Raw genomic sequence first — 21248 nt, forward strand, 5'->3', positions numbered from 1 at the left:
CACGCCTCCCGCAATCGCGAACTTCTCTTCCCAGTGAGCTGGGGACCCCAGAGCCGAAGTCAGTTGCACCCTGGGAATGGTAGTCCGCGCGAACTGCTTGTCCAGACAAGGGCGACGGAAGAGTCTGGGGCGGAGACCACACTTCCCGGCAGCCCCGGAGATGGCGATCGGGGCCCTGCTCGGGACTCCATAGTCCCAGCTCTCGCGGCCCGAGCTCCCGGCGGAAGGAGTGAGGCGTCTGAACTACATTTCCCGGAGGCCCCCGCGCCTCGCACTTCTCCGGCGGCGACGCGGGGTCTGCTCTTCAGGTGCGAGTTGAGGGGGCCGGCCGGTCGGACCGCCTCGGACTCCCGCTCCCGTGGTGCTCCGCGCGTGGCCGGCCCAGGCCCGCAGTGTCGCTGGTTGTTGTCGTGAGCCACAGCCGCCCCGCCCCTCCTCTCTCTCCCCTCCCCCCGGCCCTGCGCTCGGGCCGCCCCTCCCCCCGCCTCCCCGGCCCCTCTCACGGTGCCAAGATGGCGGCGGCGGCGGGCGGCGGCAGTTGCCCCGGGCCTGGCTCCGCGCGGGGCCGCTTCCCGGGCCGGCCGCGGGGCTCCGGGGGGGGCGGGAGCCGCGGCGGACGGGGCAGCGGGGCCGAGAGAGTGCGGGTAGCTCTGCGGCGCGGTGGCGGCGCAGCGGGGCCGGGCGGAGCCGAGCCCGGGGAGGACACGGCCCTGCTCCGTTTGCTGGGACTCCGCCGGGGCCTGCGCCGGCTTCGCCGCCTGTGGGCCGGCCCGCGCATCCAGCGAGGCCGCGGCCGGGGCCGGGGCCGGGGCTGGGGCCCAAGCCGGGGCTGCGTGCCGGAGGAGGAGAGCAGTGACGGGGAATCCGAGGATGAGGTGAGGCGGTCGCAGGCGTCCCTGGCGCCGGGCGGGGCGGAGGCTAGGGGTTTTCAAGAGTCTGAGTGGCCCCAGGGGTGGCCTGGGGAAAAGGAGTCCTTAGGGCCCCTTCGGAGAGAAGGGGTCCCGGAAAGAGGCACGGGAGGAGGTAGGCTGCACGGAGCATTCGGTGGAAGGGTCTTCAAAGTGTATAGAGAAACCTCGGTTGCAGTCAGCCACTTGGGCCTGAGGCGGATCCTGCTGAAGGATCCTGGGCTCATCCTTGGTGGTCGGTAAAGCTAGGGCTTGTAGAGGTTCGGGTGAGGAGGCAGTGGGACTGCACGCCCTCCGGGTGGTGGTTGACAGCAGCAGCGTGGCTTTGGTGGACCAAGGCCAGGGCTGTCTGGGCTGTAGGCTCCCCCACCAGACCTCATAACCTGTGACACGTCCCTGGTTTCACCAGTGACCCAGGTTCTTTTCTGACCTAAGGTGGAGAGAGGGTAGAGTGGTGGAGGGGTTCCCCCTGGGGCATGGGTTGAAACCGTGGAATGGAATGAAGGCTGAGACTGGGCACTCTGGCAGGTCTGAGTTCAGCTCAGTACTTATCCCTCAACCTCTCAGAAAAGGTAGGAAGGTGTGGGTTGTATTCCTTAGATTAGTAACCACTTGAGGACCCTCCACTACCTTTCTTTGGGTGCCCCTATTCCCTTATTCACTCATGAAGAAACTGTGGGGTAAGCAACGGGTCCTACTTTTTTCTTTAAGTTGAAGTATGAGGGAACTGAGTATAGTGTCTACTGCCTGACCTGAGGAGACCCTGTTTTGTTCTCCTGAGCCAGTGGACCACTGATGGCTGGGCTGGGGTGGGTTCAAAATACCCTGTGACTCCATCCCTAGAAAGAACACCTGTTTTCTACTCCCCTCTTCTAGACTTTTTAATTCTTTTGTAAATAAGGGTACATTAATGGGGAAGCTGGGAATATTCCTTGATACTTGAGTCCCAGGTGGAACGAGGGCTTTGGTACTGACTGCTGTTTTTCCCCTCCACCCCTGGTCCCCTAAATCAGGAGTTTCAGGGTTTTCATTCAGATGAAGATGTGGCCCCCAGTTCCCTGCGCTCTGCGCTCCGATCCCAGCGAGGTGAGTGATGGGAAACTCTACCTCTATAGCTTTACAAAAATGTTATTCTCGCTCTTCATGTCAGCTTTTCCCTGTTCAATTAGAGTCTCAGTCAGCTACTTAGTGTGTTCTATGTTCAAAGCCCAAGCTAGGCTGGGCTGTGGGGGAAACAGAAAAGTAAGCTTAGTTCTGCCCTCCCGGAGTGCCTTCCTCAGTCTGCAGGGCCAGCTTGACCCATCTCCCCACACCTATTCTCCTTTTAGGTCGAGCCCCCCGAGGTCGGGGCCGCAAGCATAAGACGACCCCCCTTCCGCCTACTCGCCTAGCAGATGTGGCTCCTACCCCCCCAAAGACCCCTGCCCGGAAACGGGGTGAGGAGGGCACAGAACGGATGGTGCAGGCACTGACTGAACTTCTCCGGCGGGCCCAGGAACCCCCAGCCCCCCGGAGCCGGGCATGTGAGCCTTCCACCCCCCGTCGCTCTCGGGGACGGCCCCCAGGACGGCCAGCAGGCCCTTGCAGGAAGAAGCCACCAACGGTAGTGGTGGCAGAAGCAGCTGTGACAATCCCCAAACCTGAGCCCCTACCTCCTGTGGTTCCAATTAAACACCGAACTGGCAGCTGGAAGTGCAAGGAGGGGCCCGGCCCAGGACCTGGGACCCCCAAACGTGGAGGACAGTCTGGGCGAGGAGGCCGTGGAGGCAGGGGCCGAGGCCGAGGAGGGCTTCCTTTTGTGATCAAGTTTGTTTCAAAGGCCAAGAAAGTGAAGATGGGACAATTGTCCTTGGGACCTGAATCAATTCAGGGTCAAGGCCATCATGGGGAAAGCTGGCAGGATGCCCCCCAAGGAAGAATTGGATCTGGACAGGGAGGGGGTCCTTGCTGGAAGAAGCAGGAGCAGAAGCTGGAGGAGGAAGAAGGAGAGAAGGAGAAAGAAGAAAAGAACAAGGAGTCGGGGGAAGAGAAAGAGAAAGTTGTAGGTGTGGAAGAGACGGTGCTAGTCAAAGAAAAGGAGGAGGCAAAGCTGCCATCACCACCTCCGACTCCTCCAGCCCCACTAGCCTCTCCACCTTCTCCACCCAGCCCACCTCCCTCAGCATCTCCTTTCCCCCTCCCTTGCCCTCCACCACCCCCAGTGTCCCCCCCACCCCTACCACCTCCTCCACCACCTCCAGCCCCAGATGAGCAGGAAGAATCCTCTCCTTCTGTGGTCCCAGCTACCTGTTCCAGGAAGAGGGGCCGGCCTCCCCTGACTCCCAGCCAGCGAGCAGAGCGGGAAGCTGCTCGGGCAGGGCCAGAGGGCACTTCCCCTCCCACTCCAACCCCCAGTACCACCATGGGAGGCCCTTCAGAGGATAGTCCCACTGTGACACCCAAAAGTACCACCTTCCTGAAGAATATCCGGCAGTTTATTATGCCTGTGGTGAGTGCCCGTTCTTCCCGTGTCATCAAGACACCCCGGCGATTTATGGATGAAGACCCCCCCAAACCCCCAAAGGTGGAAGTCTCACCTAGTCTGCGGCCTCCCGTTGCCATCTCCCCATTGGCCCCACAGGAACCAGCACCAGCCCCATCTCCTCCACGTGCTCCAACTCCCCCATCTACCCCAGTTCCACTCCCTGAGAAGAGACGGTCCATCTTACGAGAACCTACTTTTCGCTGGACCTCACTGACCCGGGAGCTGCCTCCTCCCCCCCCTGCCCCTCCACCAGCCCCACCCCCACCCCCATCCCCTGCCCCTGCCACCCCATCTCGAAGGCCCCTACTCCTTCGGGCCCCTCAGTTTACCCCAAGTGAGGCCCACCTGAAGATCTATGAATCGGTGCTCACTACTCCTCTTGGGGCTCCTGAAGCCTCTGAGCCAGAGTCGCCTCCTGCCGATGACTCTCCAGCTGAGCCTGAGCCACGGGCAGTGGGTCGCACCAACCACCTCAGCCTGCCTCGATTTGCCCCTGCGATTGCCACTCCTGTTAAGGCTGAGGGGCCCCCTCACGGGGCTCCAGCTCTGAGCAATGGGCAACAGCCCCAGACTCAGCTACAGCAGCCCCTGCAAGCCTTGCAACCCCCGCTACTGCCTCAGGCACCTCCACCATCACAGCAACCACAGCCACAACTGCAGCCACAGTTAGAACCACAACCACCACTGCCGCCACCACCACAGCAGCTGTCACTGGAAAAGGCCCAGACTGTGGACCTGGCTTCCTTACCACTCTCTGGAGTAGAAGAGAAAATGTTCAGCCTTCTCAAGAGAGCCAAAGTACAGCTGTTCAAGATTGACCAGCAGCAGCAGCAGCAGAAGGTTGCATCTTCAATACCGGTGAGCATGACGGTTTGGTCAGGCTCTTGCACCCAGTCCATCTAGCTTCGAGTCTTTGCAATTCCTTAACCTCCTGTCTCCCTAGGCAACCCCCAGCATTGCAGGGACCCCTCAGTCTTTCTCCCATCCCCCAGACTCTTGGGTTCCTTTTCTGGCTCCTCTCTTGCCCCGTGCTATCTCCCTGTCTCCATTTTTCCTCACTTTCCAGCTGTGACCCTGTTTATTCCCTCTCACCCCCCAGCTGAGCCCTGGAGGGCAGATGGAGGAGATCATGGGAACTGTCAAGCAGATCCCAGACAGAGGTTCTGTCAGGTCTGAAGATGAATCAGTGGAAGCTAAGAGAGAGAGACCCTCGGTATGGAGTGGGAGGAGGGCCTCCCAAAGAAGGCTGGTTGGAAGAACAGGGCTGAAGGAGCACAAGGAGCAACTCCCCACGTGTATTCCTGGTTTCTCCTCCCACAGGGCCCCGAATCCCCTGTGCAAGGCCCCCGCATCAAACATGTCTGCCGTCATGCTGCTGTGGCCCTGGGTCAGGCCCGGGCCATGGTGCCTGAAGATGTCCCCCGCCTCAGTGCCCTGCCTCTCCGGGATCGGCAGGACCTTGCCACAGAGGGTAGGAAAGAGAGTGTTGTGGGGAGACTCGATAGCCAGGGCAGGGTTGGGGTTGAGCAAGTACGCTGAGAGCCAAGGAGAGTAGGAGCCAAGTTATGTGCTTGGGGCCAGGTGGCAAATGGGTTGGAGTACTGGGTCTTAGACAAAATGGGTTTGTTTGGGGGTAACTGGGACTTGAGCAGTGTGGGAAAAGTGGGGACCACAGGGACCAATTGACTAGGGGGGACAACATGGAAATTAGAGGTAGTGGCCTGTTGGCTTTGTGGCTCCATGCCCTCTTCTCCATTTGCTGTAATAGATACATCATCAGCGTCTGAGACGGAGAGTGTCCCATCACGCTCCCGGCGGGGAAAGGTGGAGTCGGCAGGGCCTGGGGGGGACTCAGAGCCTGCAGGGTCTGGAGGGGCCCTGGCCCATACACCCCGGCGCTCGCTGCCCTCTCACCATGGCAAGAAGATGCGGATGGCACGATGTGGACACTGTCGGGGCTGCCTGCGTGTGCAGGACTGTGGGTCCTGTGTCAACTGCCTGGACAAGCCCAAGTTTGGGGGCCCCAACACCAAGAAGCAGTGCTGTGTGTGAGTAGTTAGGGTGCAGCCTCCATTCCCTCCTGTGGTTGTCAGCCTCTTGGGCCTCCTGCCCTGGCTCCTCTTCTGCCCACCCAGAGCAGTGGGGTCAGCATCCTTGTGGAGAGCTTCCTCTCTTCCCCCAGAACACCAGTCCCTTCCCCTGGTGATGTGCTGCTCCCCTCCCCAGATACCGGAAGTGTGACAAGATAGAGGCTCGGAAGATGGAACGGCTGGCTAAAAAAGGTAGTGAGGTTGGAGGAGCATTTCTCCCAAAAACCTTTAGATTCGTGGTCTGAAGGAAACCACATTTTCTTTGCTCCTTCTCCCCCCTTATCTTTGCAATCCATCACCACCCTTTTCTTATTTACCATCGTGTGCATTCTTGTCTTCCCTGTATACATTCTGTCCCGCCTCTCTTCTTTCTGGCTTTTCGCCATCCCCACTTTGCCTCTGTCACTGGCTGAACTCAAATCCCACTAAGTCCCCTGTTCCCACAGGCCGGACGATAGCGAAGACGCTGTTGCCCTGGGATTCCGATGAATCTCCTGAGGCCTCCCCTGGTCCTCCAGGCCCACGCCGGGGGGCGGGAGCTGGGGGGCCCCGGGAGGAGGTTGTGGCCCCCCCAGGGTCCGAGGAGCAGGACTCCCTCCTACTGCAGCGCAAGTCAGCCCGGCGCTGCGTCAAACAGCGACCCTCCTATGATATCTTCGAGGACTCAGACGATTCAGAGCCTGGGGGTCCTCCTGCTCCCCGGCGTCGGACCCCACGAGAGAATGGTGCGCATTGCCCACTGCTTACTCTTTAAGTCCTGTGTTTTTGTGCATGGGACAGGGCTCCCAGATCCAGGGTTCTATCAGTCTGATAGAGAAGATGGGTGAGGGCAGAGAAGGGAGAGGTTTTAGGGTGGCCACAGATCTGTTACGTGAGCTTGTTGAGAAAGGCCTCTAAGAGTCAGTCTAGTGGGACTTGGTTAGTTAAGGAAGGTTCTGGGAATCCAGGTAATGTTGGAACAGTGTTGTAGAAGAAGAGGGAGCTGGGGCGGAGCAGGGAAGAGACTTTACTGCTAATGTGTCGTGCCTAGAGCTGCCAGTGCCAGAACCTGAGGAGCAGAGCCGGCCCCGCAAACCCACCCTGCAGCCTGTGGTGCAGCTCAAGGCCCGAAGGCGCCTGGACAAGGTCAGCATGGCCCCACACAAGAACCCTGAGTCTACACAAGGCATATTTCTGGTCTTCCAGGTTAATGGGCACACCTGAGGGCTGTGGTATGTCCATGCCAGAGGGATGAGGTGGGCCTGCTGGTGTGGAAAGCAACATAGAATCTGTAGAAGAGGACAGCGAGGAAAGGAACCTGCAGAAAGCAGGGACTAAGAGCCCTCTGACCACTGTCCCCCACCCCCCCATCTCTCCTTAGGATGCTTTGGCCCCTGGCCCCTTTGCTTCTTTTCCTAATGGCTGGACTGGAAAACAGAAGTCCCCTGATGGTGTACACCGAGTCCGTGTGGATTTTAAGGTGTGGCATTGAGTGGGACAGTTCAGGGTCTATGTTCAAGAGAAACCTGTGGATTGTGTCAGAGAAGCCAGGACTTAACATATGGTACGTCTTGTGCTCCTCTCTGATCCTGTGTCCTCTTCCCCTCAGGAGGATTGTGATCTGGAGAACGTGTGGCTGATGGGCGGCCTGAGTGTGCTCACCTCTGTGCCTGGGGGGCCGCCGATGGTGTGCTTACTCTGTGCCAGCAAGGGCCTGCATGAGGTTGGAGCCTTGCTTTTCTTGGGCCCCCCTCAGCAGGGTCTGATTCCCTGGCTGTCTGGTCTCACTCTGCGCCCATCTTTTATTCCCACCCCAGCTGGTGTTCTGTCAAGTCTGCTGTGATCCTTTCCACCCATTCTGCCTGGAGGAGGCTGAGCGGCCCCTGCCCCAGCATCATGACACCTGGTGCTGCCGCCGCTGCAAGTTCTGCCATGTCTGTGGGCGCAAAGGCCGAGGAGCAAAGGTTTGAGCCCAGGGGCCAGCCTGGGGTGGGAGGAGGCATGGAGGAGAAGGCTATCCCTTCTGCCAGTAGGTGCTGCCATTGCTGTCTTCTCCAATATCCAACAGCACCTCTTGGAGTGTGAGCGCTGCCGCCATGCTTACCACCCAGCCTGCCTGGGGCCCAGCTACCCAACCCGGGCCACACGCAAACGGCGCCACTGGGTGAGAGATGCGGCCCACACCCCTTGCTTTGGGGTCTGATTAATGCCACCACCACACCCAGACTTGCTCTAGGCCAGAACTTTTATGAGGGGGGGAGTATTGGGGATCCTTTTGAGAATTTTCATAAGATTTCCTCTTTAAAAGTTTCACATGAATAGAATTTTTATGCAGAATTTGTGCATAATGATTTTGGGTCTCATGGGTGCTATAATCCAGGGATCAGAATCCCCTGCTCTAGCCTAATCTCCACTCCTCCCATCTTCCTTTTGTGAGTCTTCCCATTTCGTTCCTCTCCTACCTTTCCTGTTTCTCATCTCCTGCTCCTCTCTCCTTCTCCCATCTTCCTTCTTGTCTCCTCATCTTCCCCACACAACCGTTCTACTCTTACCTGTCTTTCTTCCTTTGTTTCCACCTGCCTCTGCCTTGCCCTGCACTCCTCCCATCTCCCCTTCATACTCCACCCCGATGTCTGGCTTTCTCCTGACACTCCCTGCTCCTCCAGATTTGCTCAGCCTGTGTGCGTTGTAAGAGCTGTGGGGCAACTCCAGGCAAGAACTGGGACGTCGAGTGGTCTGGAGATTACAGCCTCTGCCCCAGGTGCACCCAGCTCTTTGAGAAAGGTGGGGACCAGGTGGGGTCCTGGGCCCTGGGACCAGGGGGAAGGGGCAGACTCCCAAATAGGCAGGAAGAACAGAGATACTTTTCTGGTGACTCTTCACCTTCTAGCCAAGGAACCTTTTTTTCCTTTCAAGGTACTTCTCCACAGAAGTCCACCTAGTATGTAACACAGGGACACAGAACCACTCAGAGGCGGTGATCCCTGAGGTGCTGCCCAGAACCTTAAGTCTGCATGAGCAGTTGGGAAACCCAGGTTTTTCTCATTTGTTTAGGCAGCACGTTCCATAAGGCTTTATTCTCTGTGAGATATTGGGGCTGCGGAGTGAGGAAAGAGGCCTTGTTTTCACCCTGTTCCTTGTCAATAGTAAGGAACCAAGATGAGGACGTAATGGAGGCTGCATTTAAGGGGTGGTGGGCCACTGAACAAGGTCTTTGAGGAATAGGTAATAACTCCAGCCCCTTTGACTCTCTCTCCTCCTGCCTTTTCCTCTAGGAAACTACTGCCCAATCTGCACACGCTGCTATGAAGACAATGACTACGAGAGCAAGATGATGCAGTGTGCACAGTGTGACCACTGGGTGCATGCCAAGTGCGAGGGGCTCTCAGGTGAGTGGGCAGAGTCTCAAGGTGCTCCTCAGCTCTGCAGGCTTGTTGCCCTAGCCTGTCGTGCAGACCCTTAGACAAGAGGTGGGCTGAGCATTCCTTGACAACCGAGGGACTGCTGGGAACCCTCACATCTTCCCTAACCATTTTGTCCTTTCCCACCCTGGCTATTCCAGATGAGGACTATGAGATCCTTTCAGGACTGCCGGACTCGGTGCTCTACACCTGTGGGCCGTGTGCTGGGGCCACACATCCCCGCTGGCGAGAGGCCCTGAGTGGGGCCCTGCGGGGGGGCCTGCGCCAGGTGCTCCAGGGCCTGCTGAACTCCAAGGTGGCAGGCCCACTGCTGCTGTGCACCCAGGTCTGGAGTGCTCTGGAGGCAGGAGGGGGTCAAGCCAGGCCCAGCACTGGCCCTGCTGATTCTCACCCCCCCACAATTGCAGTGTGTACAGGATGGGAAGCAGCTGCACCCTGGGCCCTGCGATCTGCAAGCCATAAGTCAGCGCTTTGAAGAAGGTCACTACAAGTCTGTGGTGAGTGAGACACATGGAGGAACAGGAGATGGCTGGGGTTGGGGTGGGGGCTCAGACCCTGACAAACCCCCTTACAGCACAGCTTCATGGAGGACATGGTGGTCATTCTGACAAGACATTTGGAAGAAGGAGAAACCCTAGAGCGCCGGGCTGGAGGCCAGATGAAGGGGCTCCTGCTGAAGGTGAGCTCTTTGGGGGATACCTGAAGGGTAGTTTGAGTGGTGGTAGTGAGGGGCTGTCCTTCAGACCCTGCCCCCACCAGCTCTCCTGGGGAAGCCAGTTCTTCTCATCCTGTTAACCTACTCCCCAGCTGCTAGAATCTGCGTTCGGCTGGTTCGACGCCCATGACCCAAAGTACTGGCGACGGAGTACCCGGCTACCGAAGTAAGCAAGGCCTAGGTAGCAGGAGGGGAACCAGGGAGTGAGGGCAAAGGCAAGGGCATCTAGGAACCCAGTGTCAAGCTGGGCTGAGAATACATGAGGAGCAGAGTTACGATCTGGAGGCTGGAAAGGAGTATGGTGGAACCAGAAATGAGATTCTCGAGTGTTTCTAGATAGCAGAGAGACACACTGTTTGGTAAACTCTCATACTGTTTCTACTTTGGGCAAGGTTGTGTTGGGTTCACAGAAGTAAGGAAGTCAGATTGGGCTCTGAGCTTGAGAAGCTTTGTTTAGGGGACTGGACCAGTACTGATGGTCCCACATGATCAGGACAGAGATGGGAAAGGTCAGGGGACTTTGGATGCTCAGAGAAGGGTCTTGGCTGAGCCTGGGGTCAAGGAAGACTTCCCAGAAGAGATGACTTCTGAGCTCAGATGTGGAGGAAGAGTATTCCAGACATGAGGAATAGCATTTCATATATCAAAAGTGACTTTTGAGAGCCTGATTTGTTTGGGAGCCTGAAGGAAATTCCACATGGAGAGAGGACAAAGGGTATCATGGCATATTTAGGCTGATATTGTGGGTAGGACCAAGTCCAGCTGTCCTTGTTAGAGATGTCAGATACTGGCCCTGCCTGTCCACAGCGGAGTCCTTCCCAATGCGGTGTTGCCTCCATCCCTGGACCATGTCTATGCTCAGTGGAGGCAGCAGGAACTGGAGACTCCAGAATCGGGTCAGCCTCCTGGGGACCCCTCAGCAGGTACTGAGAAATAGGGTCTGGACATCAGGGCTCCCAAGTTAGTGCTGTGGGTCAGACTTCAGGTCCTTTTTCTTGTATCTCCCATCCCAGCTTCCCAGGGCAAAGATCCAGCTGCTTTCTCACATGTGGAGGACCCCCGACAGTGTGCACTCTGTCTCAAGTATGGAGATGCAGACTCCAAGGTGAGGGCTGCTGTGTAAAGCTCTAGAATGTGGGTTCTGATCCCTAGAGCCCCCCTCATCTAACTGTTCTTCTGCCCCAGGAGGCAGGGCGGCTTCTGTACATCGGGCAGAATGAATGGACACACGTTAATTGTGCCATTTGGTCAGCTGAAGTGTTTGAGGAGAATGATGGCTCTCTCAAAAATGTGCACGCTGCTGTAGCTCGAGGCAGACAGATGGTAAGGGCATGAACCTGGAGAGGTGGGTGGCCCTAGGGGTCCTGGCTCTTCTTTCACGTTCTCTCCTGGGGCACGTCCTTTCATTGCTTGTCCTAGGTACCTTTTTCCATTGTCCCAGGACTCTGGCGCTGCAGCGATAGCGGCTTTTTTGCTATTTGTGTCCTCTGGCCATAGCTCTGGGCCTGAAGCCTGGGAATCTAAAAGTTAGAAGACCTTCCGTTGATTGAACCTGGGCTGGATGCTTCCTATACAGTGTGCCCTTTAGTTTTTACCACGTCCCTGTGAGGTGAGATGTGGCCTGGGTTAGAATTCCCCACTCACCAATGTGGGGGCCCAGCCAGGTACTGTAGAATGCTTGAAGCACTGTGTGATTGGGGTGATTGAGTTACCTACTGCATGGGGCAGTTGTGAGGATTAAATGAAATAACACAGGCTCCACATTAGAAATGCTGTGAGGTAAGCGGATGTGGCTCAAGTGACTGAGCTCCCGCCTACCACATGGGAGGTTCCAGGTTTGGTTCCTTGTGCCTCCTGGAGAAGATGAACAAGACAGCGAGCTGGTGTGATGGGCAGGTGCAATGAGCTGACACAGCAAGATGATGCAAGAAAGATAAAAAGAGGAAAGACAGAGACAGAACAAACCAGGGAGCTGAGGTTTCTGAAGCAATTGCCTCTCTCCCACATGGGAGATCCCAGGTTTGGTTCCCAGTGCCTCCTAAAGAGAAGACTGGCAGACATAGCACACAACAAATGGACACAGAGAACAGACAGCAAGTGCAAACAATGAAGTTGGGGTGGGGGGAATGAGTAAATTTTTTTTTTTTTTTTTTAAAGAAATGCTGTGAGAAAGATGGTAATACTGCTCAGTAAGTGTTAACTGTTGTTGTTTTTCACCCTAATGCAACAGTCTGCTTGAAAAAACTTCAAGTAGTTTTGACATACACAAGGCCCTGGATGGAGCTGGGGAAGAGATTATGTTTGGTGAGGGCCTTTGCTGGGCGAGATGCTAGGCCAGATGGGGGTCCAGGCAGAGCCTCAAGGGCAGAGGTGACGAGTGTGCCACACCCTGGCCCTGGTCACTGGCTTCTCCCCTCAGCTGCCCCTTCCACCCGCAGCGCTGTGAGCTCTGTCTGAAGCCTGGAGCCACGGTGGGCTGCTGCCTTTCCTCCTGTCTCAGCAATTTCCACTTCATGTGTGCCCGGGCCAGCTACTGCATTTTTCAGGATGACAAGAAAGTTTTTTGCCAGAAACACACAGACCTGCTGGATGGCAAGGTAAGCCAGAATTGTGGGAGAGCTAGCTAGTTCCCGTTGCTCTCTCTTCCTTTTGAATGCCCTGATCTCCTAAGGATGCCTCATCACCCCTCTGGGACTCCTAAAGCCCCTCAGCCTTGGGCCCTGCTGCCTCTCAGTACCTCTTCCTTGTAGGTTCTCCAAGAGCCCTTCAGGCCAGGTCCCCAGCTGTTCAGTCCCTTCCTATGGAACCTTCCCCTCACATCTTCCTGACCACCACCACCATCACTACCGCCACCAATCCAGCACCCCTCATTCACCACTCACCTCCTAGGAGATCGTGACCCCCGATGGCTTTGATGTTCTCCGCCGCGTCTATGTGGATTTTGAGGGCATCAACTTCAAGCGAAAATTCTTGACGGGGCTTGAACCTGATGCCATCAATGTGCTCATTGGTAAGCCGCCTTTTCCCCACTTTCAGTCTCCCTGACCTTGCCTGTCCCCACCCCTCCTGAACTCCACTTTGTACCACAGGCTCCATCCGAATTGACTCCCTGGGTACTCTATCTGATCTTTCGGACTGCGAGGGACGGCTCTTCCCCATTGGCTACCAGTGAGTAGTGCAGGGATGCTCGTTGGGTGTAGGAAACCCAGGGCTGGATTCCATTCCCAAGTCATCCTCACCTTCTGGACCCACACACCCACCCACCAGGTGCTCCCGCTTGTATTGGAGCACAGTGGATGCTCGGCGGCGCTGCTGGTATCGGTGCCGAATTTTGGAGTATCGGCCATGGGGGCCAAGGGAAGAGCCGGTTCACCTGGAGGCAGCTGAAGAGAATCAGACCATTGTGCACAGCCCCACCCCTTCCTCAGGTACAGCCTTGGTGTACTACTTTGTTTTATTCCCCAAATGCTGTCCTTCCCCAAACAATTACCTACAAACCCTTATTCCTCTCTCCAAAGTGACTTTTGGGGTATCTGCCATTTTTCACTAGCTTCACTGGCAATATTAAGTAACTTATTGGGGCTGTGCTTAGGATTTCTTAGAAAACGAGGGGAGAACAGTATGGTCCCTGCTTGTGTGGGGAACAGTGACTTGTGGTCTAATGCAGAAAGCATTTATGGCTACTGACTCAGGGCTCCATGCTCACATAATATAATGCTCCCCACAATTCTGAGGAAGGTACAAGCTCTGCTTTACTGTGATAAATATTGTGGGGTCAGGTAACAGTCGTCGAGCCAGGATTTGAACGTAGACCTGCTCATTTTCCAAGGTGGTGCTCTTATCTGCCATGCTGGTGCCGCGGGAGGTAGCTGGGGGCTAGAATGGGCTTGGAGAGCAAAAGAAAGAGAGACCATACTGGGTGAAATGGGAGGAGGAGATGGGGGTGGTGTTAAGGGGTTTATTTTAGGTTGAAGCACGACATGAAATGGAGAAGGGTGGTGGGAGCACCCACCCTGGCTGGAAACAAGGGAACGTTAGGAGGCAGAAACCAGCTTGCAAAAATCAGGTGGAGCCAGGTAATGGGAAGCCTCGAGTGCCAGGATTGGGCAGATGCCATTGATGTGGCAAGGATGTGCAGAACAGCATGGCAGGACTGTCCATGCCTCATGGCATTTGGGGACTGAACCAGAGAGAGCAACAGGCAACTCTGACGTCTGGTCTGGAAGGAGGAGAAATGGCAAAGGATGGGAGGGGTGGGGTCAGCCTTAACCCAGAGTATGTGTGGAGGTTTTGCAGATGTCATGGGAGGGGTTTGGGGCCTGGGTGATGACTGGAAATGTGTGAATGTGACTGGGGCAAGGGCTGAGAAGGTCCATTTGAAAGTGAGGACATATGAAGAGAGGCTTTGCCAGGAGAGGCTCTGCCTCCCTGATGAAATTCTCTTACCTCTTTAGAGCCCCCAGATCATGAGGACCCCTTGCCAGATATGGATGCCCTTATCCCTGGAGCTCCCGAGCACCACTTGCCCATTCAGAATTTGGACCCCCCACTTCGGCCAGATTCCAGCAGCGTCCCTCCTCCAGCTCCCCGCTCTTTTTCGGGGGCTCGAATCAAAGTGCCCAACTACTCACCATCCCGGAGGCCCTTGGGGGGTGTCTCCTTTGGACCTCTGCCCTCCCCTGGTGAGCCACCTGGAAGTGTCTGGGGAAGGGATGGGCTGGGGTGGGGCAGGAGCTCCTGGCTGACACTGACCCTTCCCCCCCACAGGATGTCCATCTTCTCTGACCCACCACATCCCTACAGTGGGCGACCCAGACTTCCCAGCTCCCCCAAGACGCTCCCGTCGTCCCAGCCCCCTGGCCCCCAGGCCGCCACCATCACGGCGGACTTCACCTCCCCTCAGAACTTCCCCTCAGCTCAGGGTGCCCCCTCCTACCTCAGTTGTTACAGCCCTCACACCTACCTCAGGGGAGCTGGCTCCCCCTGGCCCAGCCCCATCTCCGCCACCCCCTGAAGACCTGGGCCCAGATTTTGAGGACATGGAGGTGGTGTCAGGACTGAGTGCTGCTGACCTGGACTTTGCGGCCAGCCTGTTGGGGACTGAGCCTTTCCAGGAAGAGATTGTGGCTGCGGGGGCAGTGGGGAGCAGCCATGGGGCCCCAGGGGACAGCTCAGAGGAGGAGGCCAGCCCCACTACCCGCTATATCCACTTCCCTGTGACTGTGGTGTCTGGCTCTGCCCTGCCCCCTGGTGCCCTCCCTGGAGCCCCCCGCATCGAACAGCTGGATGGTGTGGATGATGGCACAGACAGCGAGGCCGAGGCAGTTCAGCAGCCTGGGGGCCAGGGAGCTCCCTCTTCAGGGCCAGGAGTGGGCCGGGCTGGGGTCATCGGGACTTCAGGGGACAGGAACCGACCTCCTGAGGACCTGCCATCGGAAATTGTGGATTTTGTGTTGAAGAACCTAGGAGGGCCTGGGGAGGGCGCTGCTGGGCCCAGAGAAGAGCCACTCCCCCCACCACCTCCCTTGGCCAATGGCAGCCAGCCCCCCCAGGGCCTGTCCCCCAGTCCAGCAGACCCTACCCGGACGTTTGCCTGGCTCCCTGGAGCCCCAGGGGTTCGAGTGTTGAGCCTGGGCCCTGCCCCTGAACCCCCCAAACCTGCTACATCCAAAATCATCCTTGTCAATAAACTGGGGCAAGTGTTTGTGAAGATGGCTGGGGAGGGTGAACCTGTCCCACCCCCTGTGAAGCAGCCTCCCTTACCTTCTCCCATTCCTCCCACGACCCCTGCCTCCTGGACTCTGCCCCCAGGACCCCTGTTGGGTGTGCTGCCAGTGGTAGGAGTGGTCCGCCCCGCCCCACCCCCACCCCCTCCTCCTCTGACACTGGTATTAAGCAGTGGGCCCCCCAGCCCACCCCGCCAGGCCATCCGTGTCAAGAGGGTGTCTACCTTCTCCGGCCGTTCACCGCCAGCGCCTCCCCCAAGCAAGAACCCCCGGATGGATGAAGATGGAGAGTCGCTGGAGGGTATCCCTCAAGTTCCAGGACTTAGTAGCAGTGGGTGAGTGCTGAGGCTGCAGAGGCAGGTGAGGGAGGTGAGCAGGAGAGGGCGATTCAACCTTCTCATGGATCCCCCCCAGGTATAGCCGAGTGAGGATGAAAACACCCACAGTGCGTGGAGTTCTTGACCTGGATGATCCTGGGGAGGAAAGCCCTGGGTGAGTGGAGTGGCCAGTCACCTTAGCCCAGAGGCCCTGGGACCTTTGGCCCTTTCTCCTGCTGATAGGTCTTTCCTCACAGGCTCCTCCAGGAACGGTCCCCTTTGCTGCCACTTCTAGACAGTGGGCCTCCCCGGGCCCCTGATGGTCCCCCTGACCTGCTGCTTGAGTCTCAATGGCACCACTACTCAGGTAGGGAACAGCCTGCCCCCTCACTGCCTCCTTCGTGTGCTTGGTTCAGCTGGGTCACTGACTGATAGAGAACTGATCCACTTCAAAGAATATTGCACACTGTCGAGTACGAGCCTGAGGCTAGGTGCTAGAGTTACAGAGATGCCCTCGGGGAGCTTAAGGCCCTGCAGCAGAGACAGATGAAATTTCAGCTCAGTGTGAGAGTCTTCTGAAAGTGCTTTGTGCAGGGTGCTCCAGTTCCCAGGGGAGGGCCTCAGAGCCTAGTCTGCCTGGGCCAGGGGCCTAAAAAGCTAGTATATCCAAAGATGAAGTTCTGGGGTGCATCCAGAGAAGATGGAACCCACCTAGGGTCTAGAGTAGGGGCAGGAGTGGTGGGAAGAAAAGAGAGAGGTGTCCAGAGGCCAAGGGAAGGGAATAGTCCATAAACCCAACTTCAGCAGAGCACCAGGCAGGTTGGAGTCAAGGATTGGTGTACCTCATGGGTAGGAGGTGCAGGGAGGCAGAGGGTGGTAGTGCTAGAGTCCAGGATTGAAGACGGAGTGGTTGATGAGGAAGCCAAAATGACCCACATAGGTATTTGCCAGAAATCTCAGCTAAGGATGGGGAGGAAAAGGTGGGCAGCGGTTTAGGGGGGTTTGTGTGAGGGCTGAGACCGCAAAAGTCAAGGATAAAGAAGGATGGTCATGAATAGAAAAGAAGGTGGGGGGGGGGAATGGTATGGTGGTCCATTCTGAACAGGAGACCTCCGAAAAGGAGGAAGGTGGATTTGTATAGACAGTACTCAAGAAGGGAGCAGATGGAGTAGGGAGTGAAGGTTTCTGCTAATAGAGGAGGAGTCAAGTCTGTTTAGGTCATAGTTACTTGGGCTGCAGCCACGTAAACTGGTAACAGAGACTACAATAGCAGAATTTATTGTAGTCTCAATATTATGTAGTTGTATGGATTTTGTCATTAGATAGAATTCAGTTGATGAGTATGGAAGTGGAGCAAGGTGGCCTGGGACTACTTAAGTGAGAGACTGCTTGTGGGGGATCACAGGTGGCATGAAGATGTGGCAGTGATCATGAGAGGCAGGCCCTGCCCTTGGGACTTTGGCACATTTTGGTAAGGGAAAGCAGACATGGATGTGAGCAAGTGCACTGCCGGTTAGTTAGGGCACTGTGAGAAAGTACATGCAGAATCCCCTGGAGTCAGTCCTGCTGTGTTCAGGGGACAGGATGTAGGTGAGGATAGGGAGTGTGATAGGAAGAGAAGAAAGTTGTCAGGAATGGACCCTGAGACTCATTGGATATAATTGGAGTCACACAGCAAGAGTCGAGTTTACAGCCAGGCCTCTAAACTGCACCTCCATTCTGATGATCCCCAAACTTCTACCTCCAGCCTAGACTGTCTCTGAACTCCAGGCTCGTACACCCTGCTGCCTGCTCACCCTCTACCAGCAGGTTGAAAGGGAGAGTTTCTAAGAGGCATCTCAAACTCAGCCTGTCCTAAACTGAGCTTTCAATCTTTCCCCCAAATCTGTTCTTCCCCACCCTCGACATGTCAGTTTTATCCTCCCAGTCAGGCCTCAAGCTTCTGAGTTGTACTTGATCCCTCTCTTTCCCAAACACTCATATCACATCAGCAAGTCCTGTTTGCTCACTCTCCAGACCTGACCACTTCTTCATCCTTCACCATAATCCCCCTTGGCTGATTCTTTCTATCTTCTCCTTCCTTATCTCTCTGCTCCTCCTTTGTCCATCCAAATTAGTTCCCTACGCAAAGCCAAAGTGATCTTGTTAATACCTGAGTCAGTCCAGAACCCTCCTTGACTCAGAGCCCTCCCCTCACTCCCACAGCCTTCCCACAACCCAGAGGGTCCTTTACTATCTGTCCTTTCCCCCCATTATCTAGCTGATGACTTCTGTTCTTCTTTACCTCCTTGACCTCACTCCACCCACACTGGCTTTCCTGTCTTCTCTTGAACATACCAGGTGTGCTCTCCCCTCAGGGTCTTGGCACTGACCATTCTCTCTGCCACCAACACCTCTTCCTGATGTGTCTGCATGGCCCTCTCTCTTACCCTCCTGTCTGCTCTTAATAGAGTCCAGTTCCCAGTAAGGCTTTCCTGGGCATTGTGAGCATGCATATGCATGCACTCACACCTTCTTATCTGCCCAGCTTCTTTTTCCTTGGCATTTCCTGATTTACTACATAAATATCTTGCCTTTTTATTTGTTTATTATTTCTTCCCCAGTTAGAATGTAAGATCCATAGGGCAGAGATTTGGCTTAGAAAACATTTGCTGAGCAAATGAATAAATCCAAAATTCAAGTATTAAAATTATTACCTAGTCAGAATTAACCTTCAAGGAACCCCTTAAATTGTTCATAATATATAGCATACTTACTTCTTTGAGTATGGACCTATGTGTTATATTTGTGACATTTATAGATGTGCAGCATATAAACAAAACCTGTGCAAAACATAATTTTCTAGTATTTTAAATTTTTATATGGGAGATGGGCATGGACAGTAGACTGGCTTTGCGTGAACTGTGGCTGCGTGCTGCAGTCACACTGCTCCAGACAGGGACTGCCTGTCTGGCCAGGAGGTCCTTGAGAAAAGGAATCACAGACCCCTTAGGAAAAATAATCTCCATGCTGCAGGGCTCACTTGGCACTTGGAGCGGGAGGAGGGCTGTCAGATCCTTGTATCCATGCTTATGTCTAGGGAGGAAGGGGGTGTGGCATCTACCAGTGCCCAAGGGGGCTTTTGAGTCTAGGAAGGGTGAGCCCTACCAAGTCTGACCTGCTGCCTGGGACCAGGTGAGGCTTCAAGCTCTGAGGAAGAGCCTCCATCCCCAGAGGACAAAGAGAACCAGGCCCCGAAACGGGCTGGCCCACACCTGCGCTTTGAGATCAGCAGTGAGGACGGGTTCAGCGTGGAGGCAGAGAGCTTGGAGGGTGAGTTGGAAGTGCATTGACAGGGAGGGAAAGTGTCTGGTAGAACACCATCATGACTCTGGCCTCTCCCCAGGGGCATGGAGAACTCTAATAGAGAAGGTGCAAGAGGCTCGGGGGCATGCCAGGCTCAGGCATCTCTCCTTTAGTGGTAAGTGGGGTGAGGATGGGGTGGGACGGCTCTTCAAGGGCAAGATGGGCCTCCCTTGTCACTCACTCATGTATCCTCATCTCTGACCCTTACCAGGAATGAGTGGGGCGAGGCTTCTGGGCATCCACCACGATGCTGTCATCTTCCTGGCAGAGCAGCTGCCTGGGGCCCAGCGCTGCCAGCACTACAAGTTCCGCTACCACCAGCAGGGCGAGGGCCAGGAGGAACCACCCCTGAATCCCCACGGAGCAGCCCGCGCCGAGGTCTATCTCCGGTGAGAGGTCTTGGGCAGTGGAAATACCTTGGTCAAGGGCGCCTTGTAGGAACTCTGGAGGGTCCAAATTAGGTCTGTACAGACTGGAAACAGACCTGGAGAAAAGACCCTGGGCCACTCCAAAAATTATTTCTAGAATTGCTGTCAGGAGAATCAACTCCACCCATTTCACCTTTTGGTATTTCTCCAACAGCAGGCATATTAGTTCTTTCCTGCTAGCAGCAAGACCAAGCCAAAGAATAGATAAGCAGTATCTCCTTGAAGGGATGACTCTGAGCCTCCCTTCCTCCTTTCATCTCTCTTACAGGAAATGCACCTTTGACATGTTCAATTTCCTGGCTTCCCAGCACCGGGTGCTCCCTGAGGGAGCCACCTGTGATGAGGAAGAAGATGAGGTGCAGCTCAGGTCAACCAGGTATGGAGGGCAGGCTGGAGCGCTGGGAGTGGTCTGGAAGGGTGACCAGGGGCAAGAGAGAAGTCATTCCTGGGTGCTAGTCCGGGTGACCTTGCCGACCCCACCAGACGTGCCACCAGCCTGGAGCTGCCCATGGCCATGCGCTTTCGCCACCTCAAGAAGACATCCAAAGAGGCTGTGGGGGTCTACAGGTGAGTGGGATTTGGGGAGGAAGGACTGGGAATGGAAAAGCACGGTGGTGGGGATACTTCTGTTCAACCCCTCTACCCCCTGAGCTCTCCCTCCCTCCCTTCCCCTGCAGATCAGCCATCCATGGGCGGGGCTTGTTCTGTAAGCGCAACATCGACGCTGGCGAGATGGTTATTGAGTACTCGGGCATCGTCATTCGCTCTGTGCTGACTGACAAGCGAGAGAAGTTCTACGATGGGAAGGTGGGCTCTATCAAGTCATGGAAGTGAGGTGGGGAAAGCTCGGTAGCCCCCAGGGACAGAGCCCTGACTCCACCTACCCCATCCCTGTAGGGCATCGGGTGCTACATGTTCCGCATGGATGACTTTGACGTGGTGGATGCCACGATGCACGGCAATGCTGCCCGCTTTATCAACCACTCGTGTGAGCCCAACTGCTTCTCTCGGGTCATCCATGTGGAGGGCCAGAAACACATAGTCATCTTTGCCTTGCGGCGCATCCTGCGTGGCGAGGAGCTCACCTACGACTACAAGTTCCCCATCGAGGATGCCAGCAACAAGCTGCCCTGCAACTGTGGTGCCAAGCGATGCCGTCGGTTCCTTAACTGAGGCCGGGGCTGCCCACCACACCCCACTCCCACCCCACTGCCATCTTGCCCCTAGCCTTGGGGCTCCCGAGTCCCTCCCAGAGCATCTCACCCCACCTACATGTTCAGGGTGGATGTGGGCATGCAGGTGGCAGGGTCCTGCCTCCACCCCTCCAGCCCACTCAGCCCACTCAGCAATCGTCCCCTCTTCCTGCCCTGGGGGCCCAAGTTGTAGATAGTGTACAAAAGTTTCTAAATCCCTTCTTTTCTATGCACTTTTTTATTTAAGAGGGTGGGTCCCAGGTGGGAACATCCTCACAATAAAGTCTGTCAATGTTTGGATAGGTGGTCTTCCCATTTGTATGTTGCTAAGTAGGTATAAACAGGAGCTCCTGCTGCTGAACCCAGGAAGCCTGTTACCCTCAACAGCCAGGTGAGAAGTCATTACTTATAAATAAACAGTAGAATCTCAAGGCTTCCAGGTCGGAGCACAGCTGGGTCACTGGTCGTGCACTATCCCTGGGATAAGACTGTTTCTCAGAGGGGCACATGGAGCTGGCTTTCCCACTTGTGGTATGTCACGGGAATGGGTGGGCCCTTGTCAGGGGACGGGGAATAGGATGCTGTCTACTCTCTCTTGGCC

The 21248-nt window shown here is 55.9% G+C and overlaps 1 protein-coding gene across 2 annotated transcripts; it reads left to right on the top strand.

Annotated features, from left to right (window-relative positions):
- The first annotated feature begins 508 nt into the window (after positions 1 to 508).
- Positions 509 to 20947, top strand: KMT2B (lysine methyltransferase 2B). Of its 2 annotated transcripts, XM_004463125.5 has the most exons (37): positions 509 to 875; positions 1922 to 1994; positions 2237 to 4290; positions 4532 to 4645; positions 4753 to 4903; positions 5201 to 5480; positions 5659 to 5714; positions 5969 to 6247; positions 6553 to 6647; positions 6883 to 6981; positions 7111 to 7224; positions 7319 to 7465; positions 7570 to 7665; positions 8168 to 8285; positions 8777 to 8890; positions 9064 to 9248; positions 9331 to 9420; positions 9498 to 9602; positions 9731 to 9804; positions 10446 to 10561; positions 10652 to 10743; positions 10824 to 10961; positions 12077 to 12235; positions 12528 to 12648; positions 12728 to 12806; positions 12906 to 13066; positions 14093 to 14320; positions 14406 to 15699; positions 15779 to 15856; positions 15939 to 16048; positions 18856 to 18993; positions 19067 to 19141; positions 19238 to 19415; positions 19723 to 19830; positions 19938 to 20021; positions 20132 to 20261; positions 20352 to 20947. In XM_004463125.5, the coding sequence occupies exons 1-37, from the start codon at positions 513 to 515 to the stop codon at positions 20625 to 20627; spliced, it is 8172 nt and encodes a 2723-aa protein (XP_004463182.2). In that variant the 5' UTR covers positions 509 to 512; the 3' UTR covers positions 20628 to 20947. The 2 variants fall into 2 exon arrangements, with proteins under 2 accessions (XP_004463182.2, XP_058135240.1); XM_058279257.2 differs by lacking the exon at positions 1922 to 1994 and having other exon boundaries at positions 790 to 875.
- The last annotated feature ends 301 nt before the right edge of the window (positions 20948 to 21248 follow it).

Source organism: Dasypus novemcinctus, chromosome 18 (assembly GCF_030445035.2).
Source record: "Dasypus novemcinctus isolate mDasNov1 chromosome 18, mDasNov1.1.hap2, whole genome shotgun sequence".
Taxonomy (NCBI): domain Eukaryota; kingdom Metazoa; phylum Chordata; class Mammalia; order Cingulata; family Dasypodidae; genus Dasypus; species Dasypus novemcinctus.